Genomic DNA, 27,203 nt, shown 5'->3' on the forward strand with positions numbered 1-27,203 from the left:
ATTCACTTGTACGAATCAGGAATTTGGAAACGTATCGCGTAATAATTTAATGCACAGAGGGGACAAAGAAGGTTTGAACAAAACTATATGGAAACAGTGGTTTATATTGTTTCGGCACACGCTGCTATACATTGGCTTCATTTTGAATATGGCCCTGCTTTGCTTGTCCTTACGGCGAAAAAAATCCTCTAAAAAATGTTCTGGTGAAGGACGTACACAAAGAAGAGGAAGAAAAGGGCAAGCAAAAAAGAAGAGCCGTCCAATGAAAAAGGATCATTACGTTTCAATGTATTGCTAAAATTTTCATCGTTTCAATACACCAAAAGACTGCGATACAATGAAAGATATGAAGATGTCGAAACGATTTGGAGTATCAGTATTATTAATATTTTCAATAAATCAAAACGCCACAAAACTGCGATACAATGAAAAGATAGGATGGTGTCGAAGCGTAAAACAGAGAATATGAAAGGCAGTAGCGACAAAACGAGGTGGCATGTGACAGAAGGCGAGAATGATATGTTATGTAGTGGTCCCGTAATCCTGAAGGCTGACTATAATAGTATTCATTTAGTTTAGAAGATATTACTTGTATTTCGACTTGAAATGCGGACATGTTCGACGATTGTCTGATAGCCGACGAGATGATGTAGTCAAGATTACACATTGTTGCATCGTGCGTGGATACCTTTATTAAAAGACCGTCACTGACCGTTTCTACATCCTCCTATAATATATTATGTCCATTAAATCACCCCGAGGCTTGTATATCGCACTGTGCATTGCGTTTGTCTAAAGCGGTTGAAAATATATTGCATTCGGGAAAAAACGATGGACACACTATCGAATGTGACTTAGCCACATTATAGATAACTAAGGTAAGCATTTCGTAGACACTCGCTCTCTTCTTCTCTCTCATCAAGGATACAACCAAAAGTCGCTACAACGAAGCAGCTGATTCGGGCAGTCTGCATTCTGCAACTGCAATCACTGCAACTGTAATCACTTTGCAGTTTGCATTGCACTGCATTTGCTAATGTAATTTATGGTTTTCCTGTGAAAGCTACCAGACGATTGTGTTGTGCGAAGCGAGCCAATCGTGTTGTCCAGCTACATTTGATATTATCGGAACTTGATTAAATTTTCAAGATTTTGCGACTTCAGTAATTGGATTTCTACTTCAATTTGGAAAAAATACCTATAATTGGTATTTCGTGATTCATAATTCGTAGGTGTAATTTTAATTGAAACCTAATTTTGAAAATTTATAGACTTGATATTCAGGAGTAAATCCGTTAAAATTGATAAATTTATTCCGAGTTTGAAGTTGTTTGACTTGAAAAAAGGCCGACCCAACTGGCGAAAGACCCAGTTGATGGTTACTTATTTCCTATATGTCATTTTAACGTAGGAACGTATGGTAACCCATTATATTTGCCACTTATTTGATAAGATGCTTATGTTCTTTTCAGATAGTTCTGCATAAAATAATCTATAGGCCGTACGTCTGCTGATCCAAAATGACACCTACCACAATATTATCACCATCGCCGAAAGGTCAGGTAATCCTGGACAAAGTCAAGACGTTCATAAAAGATCACATTGCCCCGAGAGAGAAGGTATTGTATATGCAATTTGAGCTTAAGTGGTCGAATTGTAAAATGTGCGAAATTCAGTTAAAAACTTGAAATTTGGCATCTTGTCTAAGCACCTCAATGGCACAGGTGGAAATACACTGCTTTTTCGGTGTTCTTAAAGTGTGATAAGCTGTCATAGGCAGTGTGAGAAAGCAGTCATCATTGGTACTCAAGTAAAATCAGAAGTAGAGGTAACGTCCAAGATACAAGTAAAGCCCCAGGCCTAGTTCTCCTTAAAACCAGGAAACTGTCGACTAGAAACAGAATTAGTCTTTTGCTGCTCGTCACCTATGGTAACCATCAGCACCTCTACTTTTTCGTCTCTCAGGCATAGCCGAACATAGTGTCATTACTGACTACTGCTGCCTAATGGTGTAACATGAGAAAGTCAAGTGTGTATAGCCAGCCGAGAGTAAAGGAGGGAGATGTGACATACAAGGGGGGAAGAGGAGGTATATTTTGAAAACGGACAATGTTCTATATATATTATAGCCTATATTCTATTAGATTAATTGGCTGAATTCTATGCAGGGTTGTAACCAAGTCACAAGTCTCCGAGTCACAAGTCAATCTCACACTTATAGTTTTGACTCGAGTCAAGTCGATTCATTTTCAATTCACCACCGAGTCAAGTCCAAGTCAGCAAGCAGAGGGTCGAGTCCAAGTCCAAGTCATTGTTTTAACTGCTTAGTTTCCAGTTAAAGTCTTGTTAAACCCACTTTTTATAACCCTGTTTGGAGATATCGCATGGTTCGCATTCACAATATACTAATGTTCCTCACTTTGTGCAGTTTCTGGTCGCATTTTCAAGTACCAGTACGAATAGACGAAATCTCGATAGTATGGTTCCTTTACTATTCTTCGAAATTACAATGAAATGTCGACCTTGGCCGTCTGACTTTCGATTTATGCGCAACGACTCGAGTCCAAGTCGAGTCGATACACAAATTAACTCGAGTCGAGTCATTTCCGTATTTTGAGAAAATGACTCGAGTCAAGTCGAGTCATCAGAAAATCGTGACTCGGGTTTGACTCGAGTCATTACAACCCTGATTCTATGTATGACTGCCAATGCAACAAGGATCAGATCATCTTGCTCGTGTTAACTTCTCAATACGCATAAACATATGCCAGGTATGGAGTATCAAAACATACATTTTATTTAATCCAGTACCAGTATGTGAATAAAGACTTACTCACAAAGCAGGGGCGCGCTATTGATGAATGAACGTAGGGGCATAATCTAGTATGGCGATTGGTTAAGCAGAATGATTTACGTCGTTAAGACCTCACAACAATGGCGTGAGGAACAATACAAACAGTCGAACAACATGCATTCGGAATAAAGGATGAGCAGTTTACTCTCTCCAAGAGAACTATAAATGGTAGAGTCGAGCTTAGAAAAGGGGTAGGGGGTTCTACGATTCTACCCACTGTATACACTATACACCACTGAGGACAGTATGCTTATTCTCTATTGTACTGGGTACTTCGATTATAAATGTAATGCCTTCATGTAATAGCTACCGTACTTATATTACAGGAATACTACGAATACTTGGAAAGAGCCGAGAACAAATGGTGTGTCATCCCTATGGTGGAGGAGCTGAAAGTGAGAAAGTTTGCATTAATTCTTATCACGGTATCAACTTGTTGTGGCTAAACCTTGCCTAGTAGTTTCAACTTGTCTTGTGTCGGAAGTATGGCTCAGAAAAGTACGATTTTAAGTCAGGATTGGAAATTAGACTTTCAAAGCTGGTCTTGTGCTCGTGAATTCTTCCTATTACCGCTTACAATTGTTATACGATATTCCATAACAACAAACTGTTTTGGAAATCTCACAAGATATCTTTTAGCAACATAGTAAATCGGGTGGAGTGAAAAAAAAATTTGAATTTCGAAAAGTTCCATTGATATTTGGTTCCTGCACCCTCTAGTGTTCGTGTAATTTCACCGAACAAGACGAAAATAGTTAATTTTGCCATATCTTGATAACCGCTTATGCTAGAAAGCTAGTTTTGAGCTTAAAAGCTGCGGAAGCAACATGTTTCTATCTCACTTTCATAAAACTTTGTCTTGAAAATGTACAGAAAAAAAGTTGCAAGCAAATTATTGATTTTTAGACAGCCATGAAAATGTCGGTTGGTTTTGCCAATGCAATTAGCATGTTACAATTTGTTACATTTCTGATTTAACAACAAAATCTTGTTTGGCGTACCGGTACCTATGTGTGAAATTATAAATATATTCTCATGTAGAAGATATAATATCTCTTTCAGAAAAGTAGATTCTTCCTGAATTCGGTAGAGTTTCCAAGAATAAATACAAAGCCATGATCAGGTCTTGGCACAATAATTCAAGCACTCGAATCTGAATTGAGTAGTCGAATAGTGAGAGAGAGATGATTCGGTCGAGTGCTGAAATTATATCGTTTTTGCCCATCATTGTTGATTTATCAGCATAGATTATAGTTTTGATAATATTTTCCACTATGAAAGAGTGTAAACCTCAGTTGGTATCGCAGCATGCAAAACGTAGGCCTATAGTACAAACCTACTCATATTGGAGGAAATGACCTTTTTGAAAAGTCGTTATCCACGGAAAGCATTGTTGCAAAGTCAAATAAAACAAATACAGTCTAAAAAATGCGTAATTATCTTTAATGTGATGTATTGCTGGCGCTATGTTCGTTATGGTCGCATAGGAGGTACATATTCGAACGTTCCTCACCGGGTTGTAACCAAGTCACAAGGTTCCGAGTCACGAGTCAATCTCGCTTTTATAGTTTTGACTCGAGTCAAGTCGAGTCATTTTCGATTCACCACCGAGTCAAGTCCGAGTCAGTGAGTAGAGGGTCGAGTCCAAGTCATTTTGTTCACTGTTCAGCTTCGAGTTCAACCCACTTTTTCAACTCCGCTTGAGTGATAGGTATAGCTCGCATTCATAATAACGTAAGTTTCCTTAGACCTAACAGTCTCTGGCCCTATTTTCTAAGTATCAGGACTGATAGACGAAATACCAATCATATGGGGACTTACTATTCTTCGAAGTTACAATGAAATGTCTGTCTTGGCCGTCCTAGTCTCGAGTCAAATGACTTGGTTTACGCGTTTCAGAAAAAGACTCGAGTTAAGTCGAGTCACCAGTGACTCGAGTCATTTCAACCTTGGGTTCTCGTCTTTCGTAGTGTTGTGACGTCAAAATATAAAGAATCTAATTTACTTTTACTTGATTATGCCGAGACTGCGAGGCAGTATTTCGTAATATCGATGTCAACGAGTCGATACCCTTGATATGCATCAGTTGTTACATCAAAATCTTGAATATCAAACAGGCCAAGGCCAAAGCTCAAGGTCTATTCAACCTTTTTCTGCCTGGCGTAAGTGGATTAAGCAACGTCGACTACGCTTACGTCGCCGAGCATCTTGGAAAATATGGTTTTGCGTCTGAGGTCTTCAACTGCAGCGCACCAGGTACGCCCGGATATTTTCAACTGACACGAGGCAGGGGTAATAGTCAGCAACTAGTAGAGAATTGTAAGAACTTTGGATACCGGGTATCGACAATCGTGTTACCAAATATGAAATTTCATGCCGGTGACGTCATATTTTGTGATACGATTGCTAATATACAATGTTCTATCCAATTCTCTACTAGTAGCTGAAGATTACCCCTGACGAGTGTCAGCCGAAAATATTTGGGTTTCTTTCAAATATCAATAAGGTTATAGTATTCGATTGAAGTTCTGTGCCTCCAAGAAGCTATTGAATGGCAAATCTCAAAAATTCACTATATCAGCCTATAAATGAGATGACCCCAAATCAATTCAACATGAAATGAATGCATGTAGGCCTATGTCATATTATAAACTAGGCAATAAAAATTTAAGTAATAAGTAAAACAATAAACTTTCAAATTTTACTGTTCGCCTCATGAAATTGTTAAATTGTCTGAAAAATAACGATGCTTACTAATTTCTGCCCATTTCCAACCGGTACAAGCGAAGTGATTTCGGTTGAAAACTTTTGAGTTGCAAAAAATAGCCTGGACAGTGGGTAATTCCAGAATTGTGAATCACTCCGCTTCTATGGGTCAGAATTGCATCAATTTTGTTTTTGCATCGATGTTCGTGGGGTTGACAGTAAAATTTGATAATTATTTTTAAATTTTTTAAAATAAATCAAAAATTTCAAACTTCTGCAGCGTATTTTCAGGCAACCTAACAATTGATCGGTGATTCCTCGGAATATGAAGAAGAAAAAATTGAACTACACAGATATTTCAAAATTGCATTACAATTAGAATTACTTGATTCGCAAAAACTCTAAAATTGGCACGATGTATTAGAATTAGATTACATGAATTTTGCTCCAATTCGTCTAATTAGAAGACAACTAGGATTAGGTAATTGTTGAATTCTGACTGTGATGTTTGAACTGCATAGATATAATCTTCTTAATTACACACCAGGTATCCATATTCGAAAACTTGGAACTTAATGCCTCCTTCCATACTGTTGTTCCAGTATTTACGTTGGGATGTTACCATGATAGGAAATGTTTTTGTTTCCATTCAGACACCGGTAATATGGAAGTTCTTTACAAGTACGGCAGCGAATATCAGAAAGAAAAATGGCTGAAGCCATTGCTGGAAGGGGAGATCAGGTCTGCGTTTTGCATGACAGGTTTGTGTCATTTTGTGATTGCCAATTGCGCGATTCAATTGTCAGTAGAAGCTCATAGCTTCTGTTCGCCGTAAAATTTCACAAAGCTAGTTAGTGGTACCGTAATGGAAAATCGCAATGTACACATAGCTGTTACTGTGTTTGCTGTGTGACGCACCAAATACTAGACCTTGGTAGTTTAGTTAATCATTTGCCAAAACACTGATGCAGCGTTATTGCGTTCATGCATGATAGCCATGCCAGAAAAGTGATTTTCATTGCATTTCAGCCAAATTGCTTCAAATGACACCAACTGGCCGTAGTGATAGTCTCAATGTTTGGAAATAATTGTAGGCTTATTTTAACACTGTAAAATAGAATCTTATTAGCCGCATTGCCTCCTTACTTAGCCTTGCAACACAAACTCTGTGACCCCTGACCTTAGTGTATTGTGGTCTTGGCAAAATGTATGATTTCATCAATGACATTGGCAAAGTGTATCATGACATTGTCAATATATACATTATACACATCCTCATTTGACTGATAGGCTTACAACCAATCAAAAGTTTAGAATCTTGGAGGCGACAAGGGCTGATCTCAATAATTCGAGCACTCGATCTTGGTGATATGATCGTTGATGTACCATGTTCTTTTCAATACTCTGCTTGTCGCTGACGATTACTCCTTGCGAGTGTCAGGCGAAAATATTTGTGCTTATCTCAATGCGAATATATTATTTGATAGCAAATAATTTGCGTCTCAATTCAGAACCGGACGTGGCGTCAAGCGATGCTACTAACATGGAACTGTCCATAATCCCAGACGGAGATTATTACATTGTCAACGGCAAAAAATGGTGGAGCAGTGGTGAGAATAATGTAAACCCTCTATATCGTATTTGATAAAATAATATTTATAGTGTTCGGTAATAATGAAAGAATTTCCCACCGTAAATACTATTTTTTCAACCACAAAATTTGTACCGAGTAAATTCGCTTCTGCGTTTCAGAATCGAGCCAAATTTGTTAGGCCTATTCATCGTTTCTTAGACATCCTAACAATTTCATGGTGATATTTGAAAAAAGTAATTATTTTTATGCAGTAAATCCAACATACCAATGATTCTACCGGTTGGAATTGAGCAAACTTCATAGGGTGACCAGCAGGGTTGTAATGACTCGAGTCATGACTCAACTCGAGTCCGACTCGAGTCACATTTTTCAGATAACTCGACTTGACTCGAGTCATTTTCTCAAAATACGGAAATGACTCGACTCGAGTCAATTTGTGTATTGACTCGACTTGGACTCGAGTCATTGCGCATGACTCGAACCAAGTCATATGACGGGAGACTCAGAAGGCCAAGACCGACGTTTCATTGTAATTTCGAGGAATAGTAAAGTAATCACACTATTGTGATTTCGTCTATTGGTACTGGTACTTGAAAATGCGTCCAGAAACTGCTAAAACTGACGAAAATTATAATATTATAAATGCGAACCATTCGATATCACCAAACAGAGTTATAAAAAGTGGATTTGTAAGCCTTTAACTGGAAACTGGGCAGTCAACACAATGACTTGGACTCGACTCGAGTCATAATACCATGACTCGGACTCGACCCTCTGCTCGGTGACTTGGACTCGGACTTGACTCGGTTGTGAATTGAAAATGACTCGACTTGACTCGAGTCAAAACTATAAAACTGAGATTGACTTGTGACTCGGAGCATTGTGACTTGGTTACAACCCTGGTGACCAGTAAAATTTGAATTTTTTTTTTCAAAAAATCACAAACACCAATGCTTCCACTGGATGGAATTGAGGCAAATTTGATATGCACCATTAATTAGACAACCTAACAACTTCATGGGGTTCCCAGTAATTTTGAAGCATTTTTATTCAATAAAAGCAAACTAGAAATGGTTCTACTCGTTATAATTAAGCCAGATTCGGTTTGTATCGTTTTTTTTTAGACAACCTAACAATTTCATGGTGTAGCCAGCAAAATTTGAAAAAAAAGCTATTTTAATTCAATAAATCCAAAACCGCAATGCTTCTACTGGCTGGAATTGAGCCAAATTTGTTTTGCGTCGTTTTTTAGACCACCCAACAATTTCATGGGCTAGCCAGTGAAATTTGAAAAATATTTATTATTCAATAAATCCTAAATAGCAATGCTTCTACAGGTTGGAATTGAGCCAAATTTGTTGTGCATTGTTTTTTATCAAATAGCCAGTATAATATGAAAAAAGTTATTTTTAAGCATCCCACTTGTAGTTACAAAGAAAGAAATTCTGACTCTAGCATATGATTTTGTTCAGGTGCGGGTGACCCCAGATGTAAGATTGGCATTGTCATGGGCCGTACCCCAAACCGAAACAGGGGCAGACATCAGTTACATAGCATGATTGTGGTGCCGTTCGATAGCCCGGGTGTGAGGATCATCAGACCGTTGAGTCTGTTTGGATACTTGGGTGAGTGAAATTAAGAATTATAAGTTATTATGAGTCGAGAATATGAATCGATGAGAAGTTCAAGTTTGAGATTTAGCATAAGGAATATCAAAAATTGTTTGCTAGAAGTTGTGGGCCTATTGCGAATGAAATGTTTGGTGATCCAAACTATTGCTTTTTAACTCAATTATGACCGTGATTGGTTAGTCTGATGCAAAAGTTGTCTAAAATCGATCGATCTTGATTCGTGACCCTTTACTCAAGACTCTCGTACTACAACGAATTTACCATAATATGTATTGTAAGTACTGCAATTCTTAATAGGGCCAGATTTCGTTAAAATACGGTACTAGTCTCTTCTTTTCTTTCGTTTTTTCAGGCCAAACTACTTCGTTAGGACAACCAGTTCCAACATGAAATGAAGATAAGTGGTACAATTTTAAGATAATGTGGGAACACACGTAATTTGCATACGTTAAGTCAAAATTAAGTTTGTTGAGGTCGAAAAAAGTCAAGATTTTGATTTTTAGGTTTAAAGTTGCCCTACTAATGTAATATGTTGTCTATGACAATGTCAAATATTCGGTCGAGTACAATCGATATTTCCATTTCAGACTATCCTCACGGACATATGGACATGGAATTCAACAACGTTCGCGTTCCGAAAGAGAACTTAATACTCGGCGAAGGCCGAGGATTCGAAATAGCCCAAGGCCGCCTTGGTCCTGGCAGAATTCACCACTGCATGAGATCTATCGGTAAGAAATGAAAAGAATATGCACGCTACTAGAAAAAGGGTGGGCGTACCAAGCAACTGTGTTTTTCCCAAAACGTTGCGATAAAAATACTGCCACTCAATTCCAAGAAAAGAGTCCTGAAAGTGAATCGTTAATTAGCAAAACCTACACTAGCACTGGAATAAGGAAGAAGTTCTTCGTTATTGATCACCCCCCATAGCCGGACTTTTACAACTAGATAATTCCAGGTAATCTAACTGTAATGTAATTTGTGAAATGTTTCTACGCTCTAATGCAGGGTTTGCCAACTCAAAATGGGTCGCGGGCCAATGTTCAAGTTTCGTAGAGGCCGCATAATATCAATATCGAGATAAAATCGGCCACACTGTTTTTCTTCTTTTATGACCAAGTCATTGTGTTGACTGCTCAATTTCCAGTTAAAGTCTTGTTAAACCCACTTTTTATAACTCTGTTTGGTGATATCGAATGGTTCGCATTTATAATATACTAATTTTCCTCACTTTTAGCAGTTTCTGGTCGCATTTTCAGTACCAGTACCAATAGACGAAATCCCAATAGTGTGGTTACTTTTCTATTCTTCGAAATTACGATGAAAAGTCGGCCTTGGCCGTTTGAGTCTTGAGCCGTATGACTTGGTTCGAGTCATGCGCAATGACTCGAGTCTAAGTCGAGTCAATACACAGATTGACTCGAGTCGAGACATTTCCGTATTTTGATAAAATGACTCTTGTCAAGTCGAGTCTTCAGAAAATCTCGACTCGAATCATTACGACCCTGGCGACGGGCATTTGGTTGCCACAAAAGAAATGATGTTCTATAAAAGAAATACAAATACAACAAAAATATCATGATCATCAGTTTCATTCTTATTTTGAACTATGACCTGCGCACGATACTTGGAAACACTTATCAGCGACTAAAGAATCTATATTGGGGTTAGCTAGAAAAAAATATGATGTCGCAGGCTGTATGTTAGTAACCCCTGCTCCGATATAAGAATGAACTTTGATGGATAAGATCTGAACATTAATCAATTTCCAAACTTTGCTAATTCTGTAAATCTCATCTAATTTGGAAAAAAATGTGGTGCTATAATTCTAATTGTAATCTACTTTGGGAAAAACTGTATAGCTATAATTCCAATTCTAATATCCTTTAAAAAAGCTTACAATTATTTTGCTTTCCAACTCTCCTGTTTTCGTTTATCAGGCCTAGCCGAACGTAGCGTTGAGTATTTTCTGCTCAGATCGAGTCAGCGAAGGGCCTTCGGCAAACGTCTAATCGAACACGTAAGTTTACCTTTGCTTTTTTTATGAAGATAACACCAATTTATGCAATTGTCTTCAGCAAGTTAACCAGCACCATTTAGCGGAGATTCGTATCGAAATCGAACAGGCCAGACTTTTAGTGCTGAAGGCCGCCCACGTAATAGACCAGAATGGTTCGAAAGCTGCTCGGAAATTGGTTTGTATTATTTTCATTTGATGCTGGATATCCTCAATCAGTTCATATAGACCAGTGGTTCCCAACGTGGGCGATATCGACGCGTTCAAAATATGAATGAAACTGTTGACCATGTATTTTTGTTGTATTTGCATTCTTTTATTATATATCATTTCTTTCATGGGTTATAATGACTCCAGCCAAGATTTTCTGAAGACTCGACTTGACAAGAGTCGTTTTATCAAAATACGGAAATGTCTCGACTCGAGTCAATCTGTGTATTTACTTGACTTTGACTCGAGTCATTGCGCACGACTCGAGACTCAGACGGCCAAGACCGACTAAGAGCTTCAGATAGGGAAGTTTTCAGTAATTGCGTCCAAAGAAAGAGGCTAATTGCTGGCACGTTGGACATTCTACTAAAGACAAAGCTCGATGGGGTTGTATGCTGGTAGAACCCTTTCATTGGAATGCACAATTGTCAATTACCGACTTTGAGAGCTCGCTGAGTGCTGCATTCAGTATAATGAGCTATAGGTTGAGTTTTATGTACGCCTTTGGTTAGGGTTACCATATTTTGGAATCGGGAAAGAAGGACACTTACGAAATTTTTCCCACTTCCGAGGTCTGTTGACTAAAATAATATCAACTTTCTGGCTCAGCTCCCGAAATAGCCGCCGGACCGTTACTTCAGTGCTGATTTACTGTCTCTCAGTCGAATTTTGCTCAATAACCAAAATTCTCAAAAATGAGGACTAAATCGCGAAAAGGACATTTCCACGAGGACGTATCATGTATGGTAACCCTATAAAATGAGCTCTAGGTTCGAGTCTTATATAGCCCTACGACATTGAAACCAACCACGACTATGGCATTGTGAGAGCGTCTGCATTATTAGACTAGGTTCTCTGCTACTGCAAAGTTCCAGTTTTCTACTACTATTCAGATAACAGCACCTGTGGCCAGAACTGCTATTGAGACCATAATATGAATGCAGGTTATCAAAGATAAAAAAACGTGACACTCCAAATATGTATCCAATCCACCCGGTGAAATTTTGAATTTATTATAAAAAGATATTTTACCGGCTACCGCAGAAAATTTATACGCAGTTATAAAAACAATGTAACATACGCGACGTAATCACAATCCATGCACCAAAAAGTAAAAACACTGCATTCAGTTTTTCAATGGAAATAAAGGGTGACTGTATTAATCATTCAGTAACAATTCGTTCATCAGATTTAGAGCTCTCGCTTTGAATTCGCATTTCTTCTGTAACGGCAACGACTTCAGGTCAGCATGCATGCTCAGCAGAAACAGCTCGTCACAGTCCGCTTTATTGGAGGGAATAGGCTGAGGCTCGGTAACAAGTTGGCTATAATCATCCTCGTTTGCAGCCCTTTTCCGTTTTTTTGCTTTTCTCGGCAACGTGAGAGTAGGACTATTATCTGTTGATCCTAGAACATTGAATTGCATGAATTTCGGCCTCATCAAACACAAGATTTTATTTTTAACTAACCATTTGGTGAATATGATGTCGAGTTCATTGAACTTTGTGCAGTCTCCTCCCGATAATCGTCTGCTGTAAAAACTGGAGTCAAAACAGTTTCTCCACTGGCGTCGAAGAAACCGGAATCGGTGCTGCTTGGAAGTTGTGGTTTAGATTGACCTTCACTGACGTCCAAATTCGATGTGGATCTGAATGGAGCCATTTAGGTGTAACTGCAATGTCATGAATAGAGCGATGCTTTTGACATGCCGAAATTGTAGAGTTACGTCAAAAAATTAGAAAGTTTTTTTGGAACCAGCATTTTCTTTGTATCGTAGATGTTTGCACTGTCGGGGAACTTATCATTCAACACTTGTAGCCTATTTTATAGGCCTTTCGTTGTAGGCGGCTCATAATCTGCTCATGATGATTCTTACACACGGGTAAATGAATCAAATAGCCTGACATGGTGCTAAGCTCAACATACCACAATATCCTAACTGAAGCAAGACTGTGTGGACATTGGTTCTTATATCAAGAAGCGCATGATAAAAATTGTGATGCAGACAACATTATCAAAATGAAGCAACACGGTTTGTCACCAGCAGTTTACATTCAACTTGAATGTTGACAAGTCAACAACTGCTGCTGTCGAACGTTCGTTCTCCATTCTTGGCAAGCTACTTGTAAGGACAGACACTTTCTACCTGACAATGTAGGGAAGTATCTTCCGTTGCACAACAACAAATTTTATTTATTCCTACCACAATGCCCGAAGTAAATAATGGAATTCTTCATAGATCTGGATCAAAAATTTGTCTGTTTTAAGACAAAAAAGTTTTTCAGGCCAACCTACTTCATAGGGACAGACAGCTACTTATTTACATGAGGTCCACATTTAGTCAAAATTATGTTTTTTTAAATTCCAGGAATGTCATAATTTGATTTTTTAGGTCAAAACCTTCCCCTTTTTCTGTCCTAGTAGTAAATATTCAAGGCTTCAGAGCTTACTTTCGACTTTTTGTGAACGGTCGTCGACTTTTTGTGAACGGTCGCAGGAATGACATTGTCGACAGCAAGGGCCACGTAGGTCTTCCATTTTGCTGTGCTCCTGACTCTGCCTTGATTTCTTTCTTCCTCTCTCGCCTGTATTTATCTCTGAGGTTCTCCCATGTCTTTCGGCATTTAGCCGCTAAAAATATATGATGAAACTCATGAAATTGAATAAATCAGGGAATTTACAATACCAAATTCATAGTTTCGACGCACCACAAGACTGTGATGTAATGAAAAAAAGTATTTGAAATTAGACGCCCCTGTCCTAGGCGATGTAAAAAGGAGGTATGCACACTAAATGAAAAGTAAAAGAAAATAATATAAAAAGAGGTGGCATATGCTGGAAGGCGAGATAGATATGTCAGGTTGTGCAAGGGATGACTGTTATTGATTCAGTGGTATTTGATATCTTTTTATGTTTAGGATTAGGATACGGAATCTTTTGACTTGAGCAGTATTGTACTGACACATAATGATAAATGCCTTACCTGAACAACCCACTAACGATGAAATTTTGATCCATGCATTTCTTTTTATGTTGAGATCCGGATAGTGGCGGTGATCCCAATCATACAAACAAGGGAATTTCTCAACAGCTAACACGAGCTTCTCTTCGTCCATTTCGCGCGCTCTCATTTCTGACCGACTTGACTGACATGTTAAGTTTGATGATCCGCTAGATTGCGCATATGTGCAAACACGACAGTCACGGTCGGTCGGGCCGGAGGCAGGAAATTCGATGATACGCTTGGTGCCGCAAATAACTTTATAATAAATAATAGTAATAACAGCCCAGCACCAGTGACAGAAAACGAACAAGTAAAAATTCTGTTGGATGTACCAGTTATAACTGACCGCGAAATCAGGAGCAACCGCCCGGATATAATCGTCAAACTAAAAAAGAAAAGAGAATGCTTATTCATTGAACTGGCTGTCCCAGCTGATCACAAGTCACAACCTACTGCAAAAAGAATCAGAAAAACTATAGAATGTAAACGTGGAATGGCAGCGACCGATTTTGCAGCTTCGTTCCGCTTCACTGAAGCTTTACTCGGACTTATTTTACGGCAGCTACAGTAGGATTTATGGCAATCCAAAAGTTGTCTTCCAGAGCTCAGAACTTACTGAATCTGGTCTTGATCGAAAGCTACTGTCGCACTGATTCCGAAAATATCAATCAAAATACGATCAGGCTCCGTACTTAGATGATAAATCACCCTCAACATCTAAAATCTGCATTGTTCAGAACAATCGGATGAACGCAAAACAATGACCACAACAATGACCCATTGCGGCTCTTCAATTGTTCGGACAATGCCGATAATTCAGACTTGAAGGGCGAATTCTAAGCGGCCCAGTGCCTGATCATATTTTCATTTACATTTTCGGAGTCAGTGTGACAGTAGCTTTCGATCAATACCAGATTCAGGTAATTCTGCGCTCTGGAAGACGACTTTTGGATTACCATAAATCCTACAGTAGCTGCCGTAAAATATGTCTGAGTAAAGCCTCAGTGAAGCGGAACGATGCTGCAAAATCGGTCGCTGCCATTCCACGTTTACATTCTATAGAAAAACACTCCAAATACGCAGAGCTCAAAATGGAATGTGAGAAAATGTGGCGATGCAAAATAAACATTGTACCGATAGTCATTGGTGCTACAGGGGTCGTGAGCAAAAACTCGTGAGACATATCCAACAAATTCCGGGTAACGTTCGATTCGACATGATCCAAAAGATCACATTATTGGGCACTGTGCACATTCTTCGGAAGGCCTTGAATGCACCACTGGACTAAAATTACACTTGTGAATGACAGCATAATTTCTGTAATTTCGATTCTTCATCTTCAATCATCTCTACCTCTGCTCTGTAACCCTTGCCAATTCTTCTTCTGCTGCAATTCTGTAATCTGACTTCTCCGTGTATTGCATAAGAATAACAATTTGAATGTATTACTGAAATTTTAAAAATTTACTCCAATCTCGCCATTTTCCTTTGGGGGCAGGTTGCTCCCCGGATTATGTGTGTATCTACCAGTTTTACTGTAAATAAAGAATATAATAATAATCGTCGGATTATATTTTCGTCTGAACAAGACACGCACAATGTACAATCCGATGTAATGAACAGATAGGAGGATGTTGAACGATCATGCAGATGCGGTCTTTTGAACTGGCATCCACCTCGGCCTAGTGCCCGATGTCACAGTTCCTTTTTCGATGTCTCTATTCCGCGGTTCTTTCTTGCTCTTTCCATTCTTTGTGGGTGCGCTCTTTCACCGGGGAAGTGCGGTACGGCGAGTTGCCGTGCAGAGAGTCCTTAAGGCAAAAACACTATAATGAATATTTAGTGCGAATCGGCGGACCTCTGCTGTTCCTTTCCAAGCACCAATTCAGAAATGCGAGCCTTCACCTTGGAAAGTGTCACCCTATTGTTCAATCGAAACGCAGGCGTGATACCAATTGCAAATGAGTTTGTATAAGTATTGGACTGGATCCGGATTTTGACAGGATTATTTGGGTCACCGCATTGGAGATACCCAGCCGGTTTTTTTTTCGGACTCTGAATTTACAATTACCAGCCGGGCCATGCTTGGTTCCGTTGCCGAAATTTGGGGATCCGACCATCTCTGCTACTGATCCGCCCTATTTACCTGCAACCAATGATCGACAAGGCGAGCGCATCAACACAAATCATATCTATGAGACTATAGTGTGTGTTTTGACTTCCACGGTACCCTTGATACTGTATCATGGAACACTGGTTTGAGAACCACTGTGTTAGATGTTAGACACATTAAGTGCCTTACCCCGTAGTCAACTGTGTCTTACAACAGAATTCGCTATGGACAATGAGCATTTTATGTTTTCCAGATAGCGATGATCAAAGTCGTAGCGCCGCGGGTGATGAAAAATGCAGTCGATAAAACTATTCAGATTCACGGAGCAGCGGGTGTATCGCAAGACTTTCCTTTCGCGCAATGGTACGTTTTATAATAATACTAATTTAATATAATAATAACTTATAGTTCTGACTATACTAATTCCATTGATGATATCATCATTTCAAAACACCACAAGACTGCAATACAATAAAAAGATAGAAAGGTGTGTCGAAACGACTTGGAGTAGTCTCTGGAAATCAGATGCCCACCTAGGCCTACGCGATGTAATAAGAGGCATTCGCAATTTGCACATTGCGCACTGGATGGAAAGAAATAAAGGCTATATTGACTAGTGATGAGAATGAATGGTAGACCTACATGTGTCGTTAGGCGAGTTTGTTTGTCAGACCGAGATCCGGTAATCTTGATGGCTGACTAGTACTAGCAGTCAAAGTCAGAGAGCAACGGGTCTAGTCCGAGTCGTAACGTTGGGATAGTCGGAGTGTTCGCTGGTCATTGTCGAGTTCAAGTCAGTTTCAACTCATGTTCTTGAAACTGTTGGGTGCTATCGAAGGCCTCATATTAGTGATATATAGGCTAGTCAGTCTTCTCACTCTTAACATGTTTATTCAAACGGATAAGACAGTTTGGGGCTTATTTTTCAAGTATTGGTCCTGATACAAGGGACCTCAATCATGTCATTTAAAATATCTCAAGTGTGGCGAGCGCGAGATAGCGGAGTGGTATAATCCACAGCTGCAACACCATTGGGTTGAGTTAGTGCATTTAAGCAAAAGCTACTTGACTATAGTAAAGTCCTTCGTTATAGACCGTCTCCGATGATAACTAGAATACGAATTTTCTTGTCAGGTTTGCTGGTGCACGCATACTACAAATTGCCGACGGTCCTGACGAGGTGCACTTGAGTATGATCGCGAAGATGGAGATTATCGAGCAAATGAGAATGGCCAAGCTGTGAATTTTCTTCAATCGAAATTGATACCTTTCCATCGTTTATCTACGTTATGGTGCTACTATGCCCTTTTATCGTGATAAGTCGGTCGTTAATTAGTCCGAAATGGTTAAATGACATTTTTTGACTTGAGAATCGCCTTCGATGTTACTGCCGATACTCTTTATTCACGCTCCATCTAATTATTGTATTATTCATAAATTAATGAGCTATGCAATAACGTTCGTAATATTTCAAATTTATTATCAATGCGCGGCAAATACAATATATTCATCCATTGATCTTTCGGTTGTGTCATCTCAGAATTGGCTAGGATTCTGAGCCAATTAACGTGCCTCATAGCCTTGGGGGTGGATACCCCTAGAATTGGGAAATCAGTGTAGGCTACATGTGCAAAGATGTCTGGACATTCTGTGGACCCCTGTCAGAGCTGTACAAAAATGACCGAGTTCAACCTCTACATCTGCCACGTGGGCACTGGTAGCAGCATATGGGCCCCTCGAAACTTTTCAGGCATCAACCCAATGAGATATAGGTGTGGCAGCTCCAGATGCTGGGAATTGCCTGGTATTGGGAATTTGGCCAATATGAACAAACCCATACGCGCAGCTGAACGTTTAGGATCAACTTCAACATTTCTTGCAGCCGGAGATTCTTATCAAACTATCGGCGCATCATTTAGAATTCCTCCGCCAACCTTGGCATTGATAATGCTAGAAACCTGTTTGACTATGTCGGATATAAACTTGACCAGAATTTATGCCCGTTCCTGACAGAGAAATGTGGAAGAAAAGAGCCGCCAAGTTTTGTGGTGTTTGCCGTTTCCAAATTGTATCTGCGCAATATATGGACAGCATATAACCATATGAGCAGTGAGCACCAGCTAGAAGCGGAAGCATGTTCGTTAACTACAAGAAATATTTCAGCACCATATTCTCATGGCAGTTGCTGATGCTGAGTTTTGGTATATTACGGTGGATATCGGATTAAGTTTTGGAAGAGCTTCATATCGGGAAGTTTTATGTGAATGTGTCCGAGGAAAGAGGCTAATTGCTGGCACGTTGGACATTTCGCCGTCTGTTGAATTAAGTAATAATGGTCTTATTGTAATAGTTGGTGAAGAAGCTTTCCCGCGAAAGACAAAACTTGATGTGGTCGTATTCTGGGAGATCCCTTTCATTGGAACGAGTTTTGAGAGCTCGCCGAGTGGTGGAGAATTCATTCGGTATGATGAGCTCTAGGTTTAGAGTCCTGTACAGACATTTGTCATTGCAGCCTGACCACGACGATGGCATTATGAAAGCGTACACATTATTGTACAACTTTCTCCGTTACCGCAAAGATCCAGCTTAATATTCAGATGTTGAAGATCACAACACATTTGGCCAAAACATGCTACGCCGTGTCGGCAGGCGTTCTGCCAGTGTTGTAAAAGAGTATCAAGTCAATCTCACTTTCATAGTTTTGACTCGAGTCATTTTCAATCAATCACCGAGTCCAAGTCAACGAGCAAAAGGTCGAGTATTAGTCCGAGTCATGGTATTATGACTCGAGTCCAAGTCATTGTGTTTACTGCTCAGTTTCGAGTTGAAGTATTTTTATAACTCTGTTTCGTGATATCGAATGGTTGGCATTTATAATATACTAATTTTCCTCACTTTTAGTAGTAGTATTTTCAAGTACCAGTACCAATAGACGAACGAAGCCATAGTGTGGTTACTTTACTATTCTTCTAAAATTCAATGAAATGTCGGTCTTGGCCGTCTAAGTCTTGCTCTGAATTCCAAGTCGAGTCAATACACAGATTGACTCGAGTCAAGTCCGTATTTTGAGAACATGACTCAAGTCGAGCCATTACAACCCTGCGTTCTGCCAATCCTGCCATTGAAGTTAGAGACACATTCGCAGGTCATAATTATGAATGTAGACTAGGGCTGTTGAAACAACCTATTTTTTTCAAATCTTGCAGGTTTCAATACAATATCCATTGTAAAATAATATTTACTGAACTCTAAGACTTTTCGGGTGCCTCTTTTCAAGAGTTGACGGCACACCTACACACACACACATCTTGCAGGTTGCCTAAAAACAAAACACGACAAATTTGAATCCATTCCAACTGGTAAAATTTTGAATTTTTTATAAAAATATTTGATTTTTTTTTCAATTTTACAGGCACCCCATGAAATTGACACGATGCAAAACTATACCGCACAGATATATAATCACAATCCATGCACCAAAAAGTTGATAACTGCATCCAGTTATTCGAAGGAAATAAAGGTCACACTGCATTAATCATTCAGCAGCAATTCGTGCATCGCATTAACGACCGTCCTTCTGAATTCCCATTTTTTCTGTGTCGACAATGACTTCAGGGCAGCGCTAAAGCTCAGCAGGAACATCTCGTCAGGGTCTGCGTTCTTGGCGAGAATAGGTTCTGTCACATTGTTCATAGCACCGACAAGTTGGCTGATATCATCCTCGTCTGCAACCCTTTTCCGTTTTTTTGCTTTTCCGGGCAGCGTGAAGATAGGACTGTTATCTGTTGATTCTGAAAATTGCATCGCATGTAATTTAGGCATCATCAAACATACCGGGACCGGTGCCCGTTTATTTTTTACCAACCATTTGATAAATGTGAAGTCAAGCTCTTTGAACCTTCTCCAGTCTTCTGCTGAAAATCAGCTGCAGTGCCACTATTGAGAACAGGAGTCAGAACTGTTTCTCCGCTGGCGTCGAAGAAACCTGAATCAGTGCTGCTGAACCGTGGTGTAGATTGACCTTCACCAACGTCAAAATTCGATGTGGATCTGAATGGAGCCATTTAGGTGTAACTGCAATGTCATGAATAGGCCGATTTTTTTGGCATGTCAAAATCATAGTGTTAGGTCAAAAAATTGATGACAAAGTCGTATCGTAGAGATGTTTGCACTGTCGGTGAACTTATCATTTGACATTTTACAGCTTGTAGCCTAGCTTACTTTATAAGCCTACCGTTATAGACGGCCCATTACCTACTCATTGTGAATCATAAACGGTCAAATTAAACAAATAGGCTGACTGAAGTAAATAAATAGGTTGACTGAAACAAATAGGCTAACTGAAGGAAGACTGCGTGGGCAGTGGCCATTGGTTCTTATATCAAGAAGCGCATGATAAAAAATTGTGGGGACAACATTATCAGAATCAGAATTATCAGTGTACGTACAACTTCAGTATCGCTAGCCAACAACTGCTGCCGTCTTGGCAAGCTACTTGTAAAGACACTTTCTACCCGAGAATGTAGGAGTGTATCTTTTGTTACTCTACAACAGATATTAAATATGCTACCATAATGCGCGATGTAACAATTGGAATTTTTCATAGGTCCACATAGGTCGGTTTTCAAGACAAAAAAGATTTTTCAGGCCAACCTACTTCGCAAGGACAGACAGCTCCTAATTTACATACACAAGCCCAAAATTTGGTCAAAATCTTCCCACTTTTAGGTCCTAGTTGTGAATATTCAAAGATTCACAGCTTACTTTCGACTTTTTGTAAATGGTTCCAGGAATGACATTGTCGACAGCAAAGCCCACGTAGGTCTTCCATTTCGCCTTGCTCCAGACTCTGCCTCGATTTCTTTCTTCCTCTCTCGCCTGTATTTGTCTCTCAGGTTCTCCCATTTCTTACGGCACCTTGTCACTAAAAATATATCATTCAATACACCACAAGACCGCGATACAATGACAAGATGGACTTGGAGTATAGTCTTCCGGAATCAGACACCCACCTGGCCTAGGCTACGTAAATAGGAGGCATGCACACTGAATGAAAAGTAAAAAAAGATAATATAAAAGGACAGGCGACAAAATCAGGTGGCATGTGTCGGAAGGCGAGATAGAAATTTCAGGTCTTGGGAGGGCTGAGGCTGACTAGTGGCAAGTAATAATTCAGTAGAAATTGTTGGTATTTCGACTTGAATGTGGTCTGTGGACATGCTCGACGACTATATGATAGATAAACTGCATTCCCGGCATATTTGATAGAGCGATAGCGATGGTCTTTTACGTCGACCATGCAGCATTCATTTTTGTCGCTTGCTTTTATGCTATCCTTTTTCACCACTTTCATGATATCCTTTTTATCCAATGCATCTTAATTTACATGCTGTAGGCCAAGGTGGGTGTCTACTTCATTAAAAGTCGACTCAAGTCGTTTCGGCACCCGCCTATCTCTTCATTATATCGCAATCTTGTGATGTGTTGATTTGATGAAAATTTTATAAAATGATGATCATGAACAGTATTGCAATTGCACTGACACATACTAATAAATGCCTTACCGGGGAAGCCCATTAACCATGAGACTTTTTTCCACGCGTTTTCTCTTATGGCTGCATTTGAATAGTTGAGGTCATTCCAATCATACAAACAACGGTATTGCTTAACAGCCAATACAAGACTCTCGTCGTCCATTTCGCGCGCTCGAATGAATGTCACTGACTGACTGACATGTTTGATGATCCGCTAGATAGCGCAAAAACGACAGTCGCGGTCGCGTTGATTCATCAAGGGAGAGAGATACGATATTCTTTTTCGCATGCACCATCGAGATGCTTTGACGACGGAGTTGCGATACGGCCCTGAGTTCATCAAGTCTGCGTCCCCGTTTTTTTCTCCTCCATGCTATCCGTGATTGCTGCGGATACCAATTTTCGAGTCTTTGGTATAACCGGGGATCGAACCCACAACCTACCGATCGAGAAGCCGGACGCATAACCATTACACTATCTCGCAAGGTAATGGAGCCACCCCGAAATAGCCTTCAAAGTCTGAAAATCAGCATTGTTCTAACTAAACAATCGCAACGACGCAGCACAATGACCGTAACAATTTTTATCAGTTCAATTCACCACAAAGACTGCTATACCATGCAAAGATAGGACGGCAAACGACTTAATGTGAGTAGTCTTTGAAATCAGACACCCACCTGGGCCTATAGGCGATTTAAATAAGATACGTGCACACTGGATGGAGAGAAATAAGAGATAACATAAAACAACTTGTGATGAAAATGAGTGACGCATGTGTAGATAAGCGAGGCTCATATACGTCAGGTCGTGTTATTGTAATCTTGAGGGCTAACTGGTAGGCCTACTGGTCCAAAATCAAGTCAGGGAACAACGTATCGAGTCCAAGTCACATTTTTGAAACTCTCGGGTCATATCAAAGGCCTTGCATTCACATTATACTCATTTTCTGGTTCCCAAATGAGCAATAGCAAGGGGATGTTCAAAAATAACTTTTTTTCCGGATTCCATCCATTCGCACTGATTAAATTGTCAAGGTTACACTAAAACGCTGCACGTCAAGTTTCGTTCAATTCTAACAAGAATACGCCGCCGCAGAGCCAATTTGAATTTTTGATTTATTATGAGAAATTAAAAAAAAAAATCACATTTTTCTGTCAACGCGATAAAATTGTTGAGTTGTCTTCAAAAACGATGCAAAACAAATTTGACTCAATTCCGACCCGTAGAGGCGGAGTTCTTTATAATTTTTCATAATAAATTAAAAATTAATCATAACCAGTGGTTTTCATCCGCTAATGGCATATTCTACTCTGTACAAGCCAGACTCGGATAAAATTTACAAATTACATTCGTCAGAGGTAGCGCGTGAGCACTGTGCAGTAGGGCTGTTCAAAAATAACTTTATTTCCGGATTCCAGCCATTCACTGATTAAATTGTCAGGTTACCACAACAAAGCCTGCATACCAAATTCGGTTCAATTCTAACAAGTCTAAGCTTCCGCAGAGCCAATTAATTTTTATAATTTATTACATAAATTTTGAAAAAAAATTACAAATTTTTGAAGAATTCTCAAAAATCGGTGAATTTTTCCCACTTTGTGATCGGTTGACTAAAAAAATCAACTTTTCGCTCAGAGCTCAAAATAACCTTTTCTTCTCCACTTTTCTAGGTGGTTGACTAAAAAAAGGTCAACTTTCCACTCCGAAATACCCGCCGGAGCTTCACTTCTGTGCTAATTTACGGCATATCACTCGCATTTTGCTCTAAATGTGACCTAAATTTTCAAAAAAAGAGGACAAAATCTCAAAAAAGAGGACAAAAGTGCGTCATCCGAGGACACTTTCAAAGAAGTCAAAAAAGAGGACAAATCTTCTTAAAAGAGGACGTATGGTAACCCTACCGATAATGCAATAAGTATTCTCGCTTCGACGAACTTACGCGTAAGCTTCACCCTCCCTCGCTGCGCATACATGTGCATAGACAAACAGTCACTAAAATTTGACGTATGTAAGCAAGTAGTGGGGAATCTCGGACGACTGGGGCCGCGCGCCGCACTATCATGTAAAACGGAAAACTGTCCGCGGGTCGGACAAAATCCCTTCGCGGACCGGATCCGGCCCGCGGGCCGTATATTGTTCGCCCCTGTACTAAACCCTATGAATTGATATCTTGGTGAATTTGGGGTACCGGGCTTATCGAACGCCTTGAAATCTTAATTGAGAATCGCACCGTGTGTTGCTTGATCAGAGATAAGCAGACGGTGGCGCCTGTATGACAAATCCACATTGTCTTCGTCATTATTGGCGAGAAATGGCTTTGAAGCTACATTGCTATCGTTAAAATAGATTCATTAAATGCGATGCATTCCTTGTATACGTGAATGAATGGGCGAATAATGTATCGATTCAGCAATCAGGCCCGCCAAGTTCTTAGTTTTCCTATATCCGGCCCGCCGACTGGAGAAGTTGCCCGCCCCTGGATTAGGTAGTGCGTTTAAGCAAACCTTACTTAATTACCTCGAAATAGTAAAAGTCCTTCGTTATTTAGACCGTCTCTGATAATAAGTAGAGTAGGCTTACGAATATAATTGTCAGGTTTGCTGGTGCACGCATAGCCAATTCCAAATCGCCGACAGCCCGGACGAGGTACACTTGAGTATGATCGCGAAGCTGAAATATTGTCGAGCAAATCAGAATGGCCAAGCTGTGAATTTTCTTCGATCGAAATTGATACCTTAATTCTATCGTTTATCTATATAGGTTATGATGTTAGTTGGTTAGCGCCCAAAATACTGTTTTTTGCTTCACTTTATCAGGTCGTTGACTAAAAATAAGGTCAGCTTTATTATTTCAGTTCCCGGAATACCCGTCTGAGCGTTCGTTCAGTGCTATATGGTGCCTCGGGGTAGAGATTTGCTCCGTGTTTAACCAAAATTCTCAAAAAAGAGGGCCTTTAGGGGTCCTCGGAGGACATTTTCAAAAACCCGAAAACGGAGGACAAATCCTCCTAAAGGAGGACGTATATGGTAACCCTATAGCTACTAAATATGCCTTTTTATCGTGATAAGTCGGTCGGTAATTCGTCCGAAATGGTAAAATGACTTAGGGAATCGCGTTCAATGTTACTACCGCCATTGTTTATTTACGCTCTAATTCTTGTATTATTCATAAATTTAGCAATGCAATGCAATAACGTTCGTAATATTTTAAATTTATTATTAATGCGCGGCAGATATTAATATCCATTGATTCTTCGTGTAGGCTAATCTTGGAATTGGCTATATAGGGTACGAGATAAGATGAGCAACGAGCATATCATTTGTAGAACTCGGTTTGTCTGCCTTGGCGACTTGTATTCTATCCCTTGTATGCCTACCATAGGTCTTATAACTGCATAGTGCATATGCTTCAGAAAGTTGCGATTCCATTACTTTCGATTTCGACACGGAGGTTTCACTTTTGTATTAGTGAGGTTGTGCATTTGGAAGTTTGTCAAATAGTGGTCGTAGTGAGGGTGAGGGTAAAAATTAGTTAGGGTAAAAATTGTTGAGGATTGGCGTTCAGAAATTCACCGGTACGGGTGACGCATATACGGAGACCCCGTTGTTTTGCACATCAATAAATTTGCCGAGATGGGGTGATAAACTTCCTAGCGCGCAGTAGCCTATAATCATCCGAATTCGTCGAATATGTTGGCTATTAACATTTGGTTGTTATCATAATCAGCGGTTTTCAATTTCTTCCGCTAATAGCATACTATGGTACAATTGTACATTGCACAATGTACAATCGTACAATAGTCGGATAAAATTTACAAATTACATTTGTCAGAGGTAGCGGGTGAGGACTGAGCAGTGAGCAGCCTATGCTACGACCCTACGACGCAATGTATATCTGAATTTCACGCCTTTAAATAGTCTGGCACAAGTATGAGAATAGAATATATGTTAGGGTTATCATACGTCCTCTTTTAAGAGGATTTGTCCTCTTTTTGACTTTTTTGAAAGTGTCCTCGGAGGACGTCCTTTTGTCCTCTTTTTTGAAAATCAGATTTAGAACAAATTGCGAGTGATATCCCGTAAATTAGCACAGAAGTGACGCTCCGGCGGGTATTTCGGAGTGAAAAACAGTGATTTTAGCTCTGAGCGAAAAGTTGACCTTTTTTTAGTCATCCACCTAGCAATGTGGAGAGAAAAACGGTATTTTGAGCTCTGAGCGGAAAGATGACCTTTTTTTATAGTCAACCGATCACAAAGTGGGAAAAATTAACCGTTTTTTGAGTAATCTTCTCCGCATTTGCAAGTCTCAAATTTCTGAAAAAGTGTCTTCTTCTTCGATTTCCAAAATATTGTAAGCCTAATATATGTACCACCAAAACAACCTAGCCTGAAGCGTACTTGACTACGTGAATTGCAGTGGTAAAGCGATATCGTACGATAGTGTGATCGGTTTCTCGATTAGGCCTATATGCCAGGCAGTCAATATAATTCGGCTCGGGACACGTTAACGGCCTGCAGAGTTCTCGAACTTTCGTCTCCCATCGTATTGAGAACAGCTCAAATCTATTCACTCTGATCAATACCCGATATATCTCGTGACTGCGTAACTTGACGTGTCTCATAGCCTTATTACACCATTCTCGGCATCGATCTACGCTGAGATCACGCCATATTGAGTTTAGTGTCTAGCTGTGGGATATATCGCCGCTATCGTTACAAAAAAACGGCTAAACCTATCGACATTATAGTTACTGGAGACCGATGAGAATGTTTAAATATCGCGTGAACCTATATAGAAGTTCTTAGTTACGCTTATGTGGATTTATCATGGTTTTAACCAAGAGCTCTGTGAATTAGATGTTACTAAAAGCAGAAGTGGTAGCTCAGCCTACAGAATGTTTTCATTCAAGCAGGAAGGCCTTACGCTGTGTCCTTGGAAGCTATATGATTATTTCTATATACAACTGGCCTACGTATGTTATAGTTATCGATATTATTTTATCCATCTCATCAGTCATCGGTAGAATGTTTTGGAAGCCATTGTTGTTGCCTCGACAGTGACTAATCAAAAATTATGACCATTCGCTTCGCGAATAGCTGTGCTAGATGTTATGCTTCTGACGTTATGAGCCTGTTAAACTCTTGTTGCGAGTTAGATTAGGATTAGTTGTTTTGGCAGTGTTGCCAGTTGGCGCAACTAGATCATAATGAAAATTTGTTCTCAGCACATTAGATCAGGAAGCACATAGGTGTGTGTGTATTACATCCGAATGACCCGATGAATTACGTTATCTTGCATTACATTGAATTATTAGGTCGCCAGTCACGTTATATGCTGCCTGGCCATGGCAATAGCCAGTTGTAATGTCAACTACCATTCGCCATTTAAGCTACGGTACTAGGCATGCTTCCTTTCCTGTGAACTCAGGTCGAGTATAAAATGGTAATAAAGCAAATATATAATCCCCAATGCCACTAAGAATGTCCATGGAAAAGTTTGTATTGTTCGCATTGCTGTCACTTTTGACATAGAATTGTAGA

The 27,203-nt window shown here is 39.7% G+C and overlaps 4 protein-coding genes and 2 long non-coding RNA genes across 6 annotated transcripts in view; 3 read left to right on the forward strand and 3 right to left on the reverse strand.

Annotated features, from left to right (window-relative positions):
• LOC145436382 (protein bicaudal C homolog 1-like) overlaps nt 1–27,203 on the forward strand; it is a 788,516-nt gene that overhangs the window by 569,460 nt on the left and 191,853 nt on the right. The gene's annotated exons all lie outside the window — the stretch shown is intronic.
• The window catches only part of LOC145436956 (uncharacterized), a 416,296-nt gene that overhangs the window by 193,478 nt on the left and 195,615 nt on the right, over nt 1–27,203 (reverse strand). The window lies entirely within an intron of this gene.
• The window catches only part of LOC145437004 (uncharacterized), a 214,972-nt gene that overhangs the window by 86,731 nt on the left and 101,038 nt on the right, over nt 1–27,203 (forward strand). The gene's annotated exons all lie outside the window — the stretch shown is intronic.
• Nucleotides 1,443–17,647, forward strand: LOC145449808 (acyl-CoA dehydrogenase family member 11-like). Its single transcript, XM_080328245.1, has 11 exons — nt 1,443–1,619; nt 3,181–3,249; nt 4,972–5,110; nt 6,214–6,321; nt 7,072–7,170; nt 8,627–8,779; nt 9,373–9,516; nt 10,726–10,805; nt 10,864–10,980; nt 16,383–16,492; nt 17,264–17,647. Exons 1-11 carry the CDS (start codon nt 1,521–1,523, stop codon nt 17,370–17,372), a joined length of 1,227 nt encoding a protein of 408 aa, XP_080184371.1. The 5' UTR covers nt 1,443–1,520; the 3' UTR covers nt 17,373–17,647.
• On the reverse strand, nt 12,005–14,259 carry LOC145449826 (uncharacterized). Its single transcript, XM_080328269.1, has 4 exons — nt 13,996–14,259; nt 13,463–13,643; nt 12,482–12,660; nt 12,005–12,419 (listed from the first exon to the last, which is right to left on the reverse strand). The coding sequence occupies exons 1-4, from the start codon at nt 14,141–14,143 to the stop codon at nt 12,172–12,174; spliced, it is 756 nt and encodes a 251-aa protein (XP_080184395.1). The 5' UTR covers nt 14,144–14,259; the 3' UTR covers nt 12,005–12,171.
• Nucleotides 19,476–21,869, reverse strand: LOC145449837 (transcription factor Adf-1-like). Its single transcript, XM_080328280.1, has 4 exons — nt 21,694–21,869; nt 20,894–21,053; nt 19,995–20,179; nt 19,476–19,920 (listed from the first exon to the last, which is right to left on the reverse strand). The coding sequence occupies exons 1-4, from the start codon at nt 21,824–21,826 to the stop codon at nt 19,661–19,663; spliced, it is 738 nt and encodes a 245-aa protein (XP_080184406.1). The 5' UTR covers nt 21,827–21,869; the 3' UTR covers nt 19,476–19,660.

Source organism: Botryllus schlosseri, chromosome 1 (assembly GCF_051294905.1).
Source record: "Botryllus schlosseri isolate E-star chromosome 1, Bs_hap1, whole genome shotgun sequence".
In the NCBI taxonomy this organism is placed as follows: Eukaryota; Metazoa; Chordata; class Ascidiacea; order Stolidobranchia; family Styelidae; genus Botryllus; species Botryllus schlosseri.

What these genes read in the sequence shown, in the direction of transcription:
- LOC145449826 (XM_080328269.1), bottom strand. Translation starts at nt 14,143, where the DNA reads ATGAGAGCGCGCGAAATGGACGAAGAGAAGCTCGTGTTAGCTGTTGAG. An exon ending in ATCGTTAGTGGGTTGTTCAG is followed by an intron (nt 13,644 to 13,995) that starts GTAAGGCATTTA and finishes ATATATTTTTAG; the next exon opens with CGGCTAAATGCCGAAAGACA. An exon ending in CCGTTCACAAAAAGTCGAAA is followed by an intron (nt 12,661 to 13,462) that starts GTAAGCTCTGAA and finishes GGCTCCATTCAG; the next exon opens with ATCCACATCGAATTTGGACG.
- LOC145449808 (XM_080328245.1), top strand. Translation starts at nt 1,521, where the DNA reads ATGACACCTACCACAATATTATCACCATCGCCGAAAGGTCAGGTAATC. An exon ending in CAAAAAATGGTGGAGCAGTG is followed by an intron (nt 7,171 to 8,626) that starts GTGAGAATAATG and finishes GATTTTGTTCAG; the next exon opens with GTGCGGGTGACCCCAGATGT. An exon ending in GAGTCTGTTTGGATACTTGG is followed by an intron (nt 8,780 to 9,372) that starts GTGAGTGAAATT and finishes TTTCCATTTCAG; the next exon opens with ACTATCCTCACGGACATATG.
- LOC145449837 (XM_080328280.1), bottom strand. Translation starts at nt 21,826, where the DNA reads ATGGACGACGAGAGTCTTGTATTGGCTGTTAAGCAATACCGTTGTTTG. An exon ending in CCATTTACAAAAAGTCGAAA is followed by an intron (nt 20,180 to 20,893) that starts GTAAGCTGTGAA and finishes GGCTCCATTCAG; the next exon opens with ATCCACATCGAATTTTGACG. An exon ending in GACTTCACATTTATCAAATG is followed by an intron (nt 19,921 to 19,994) that starts GTTGGTAAAAAA and finishes TGCAATTTTCAG; the next exon opens with AATCAACAGATAACAGTCCT.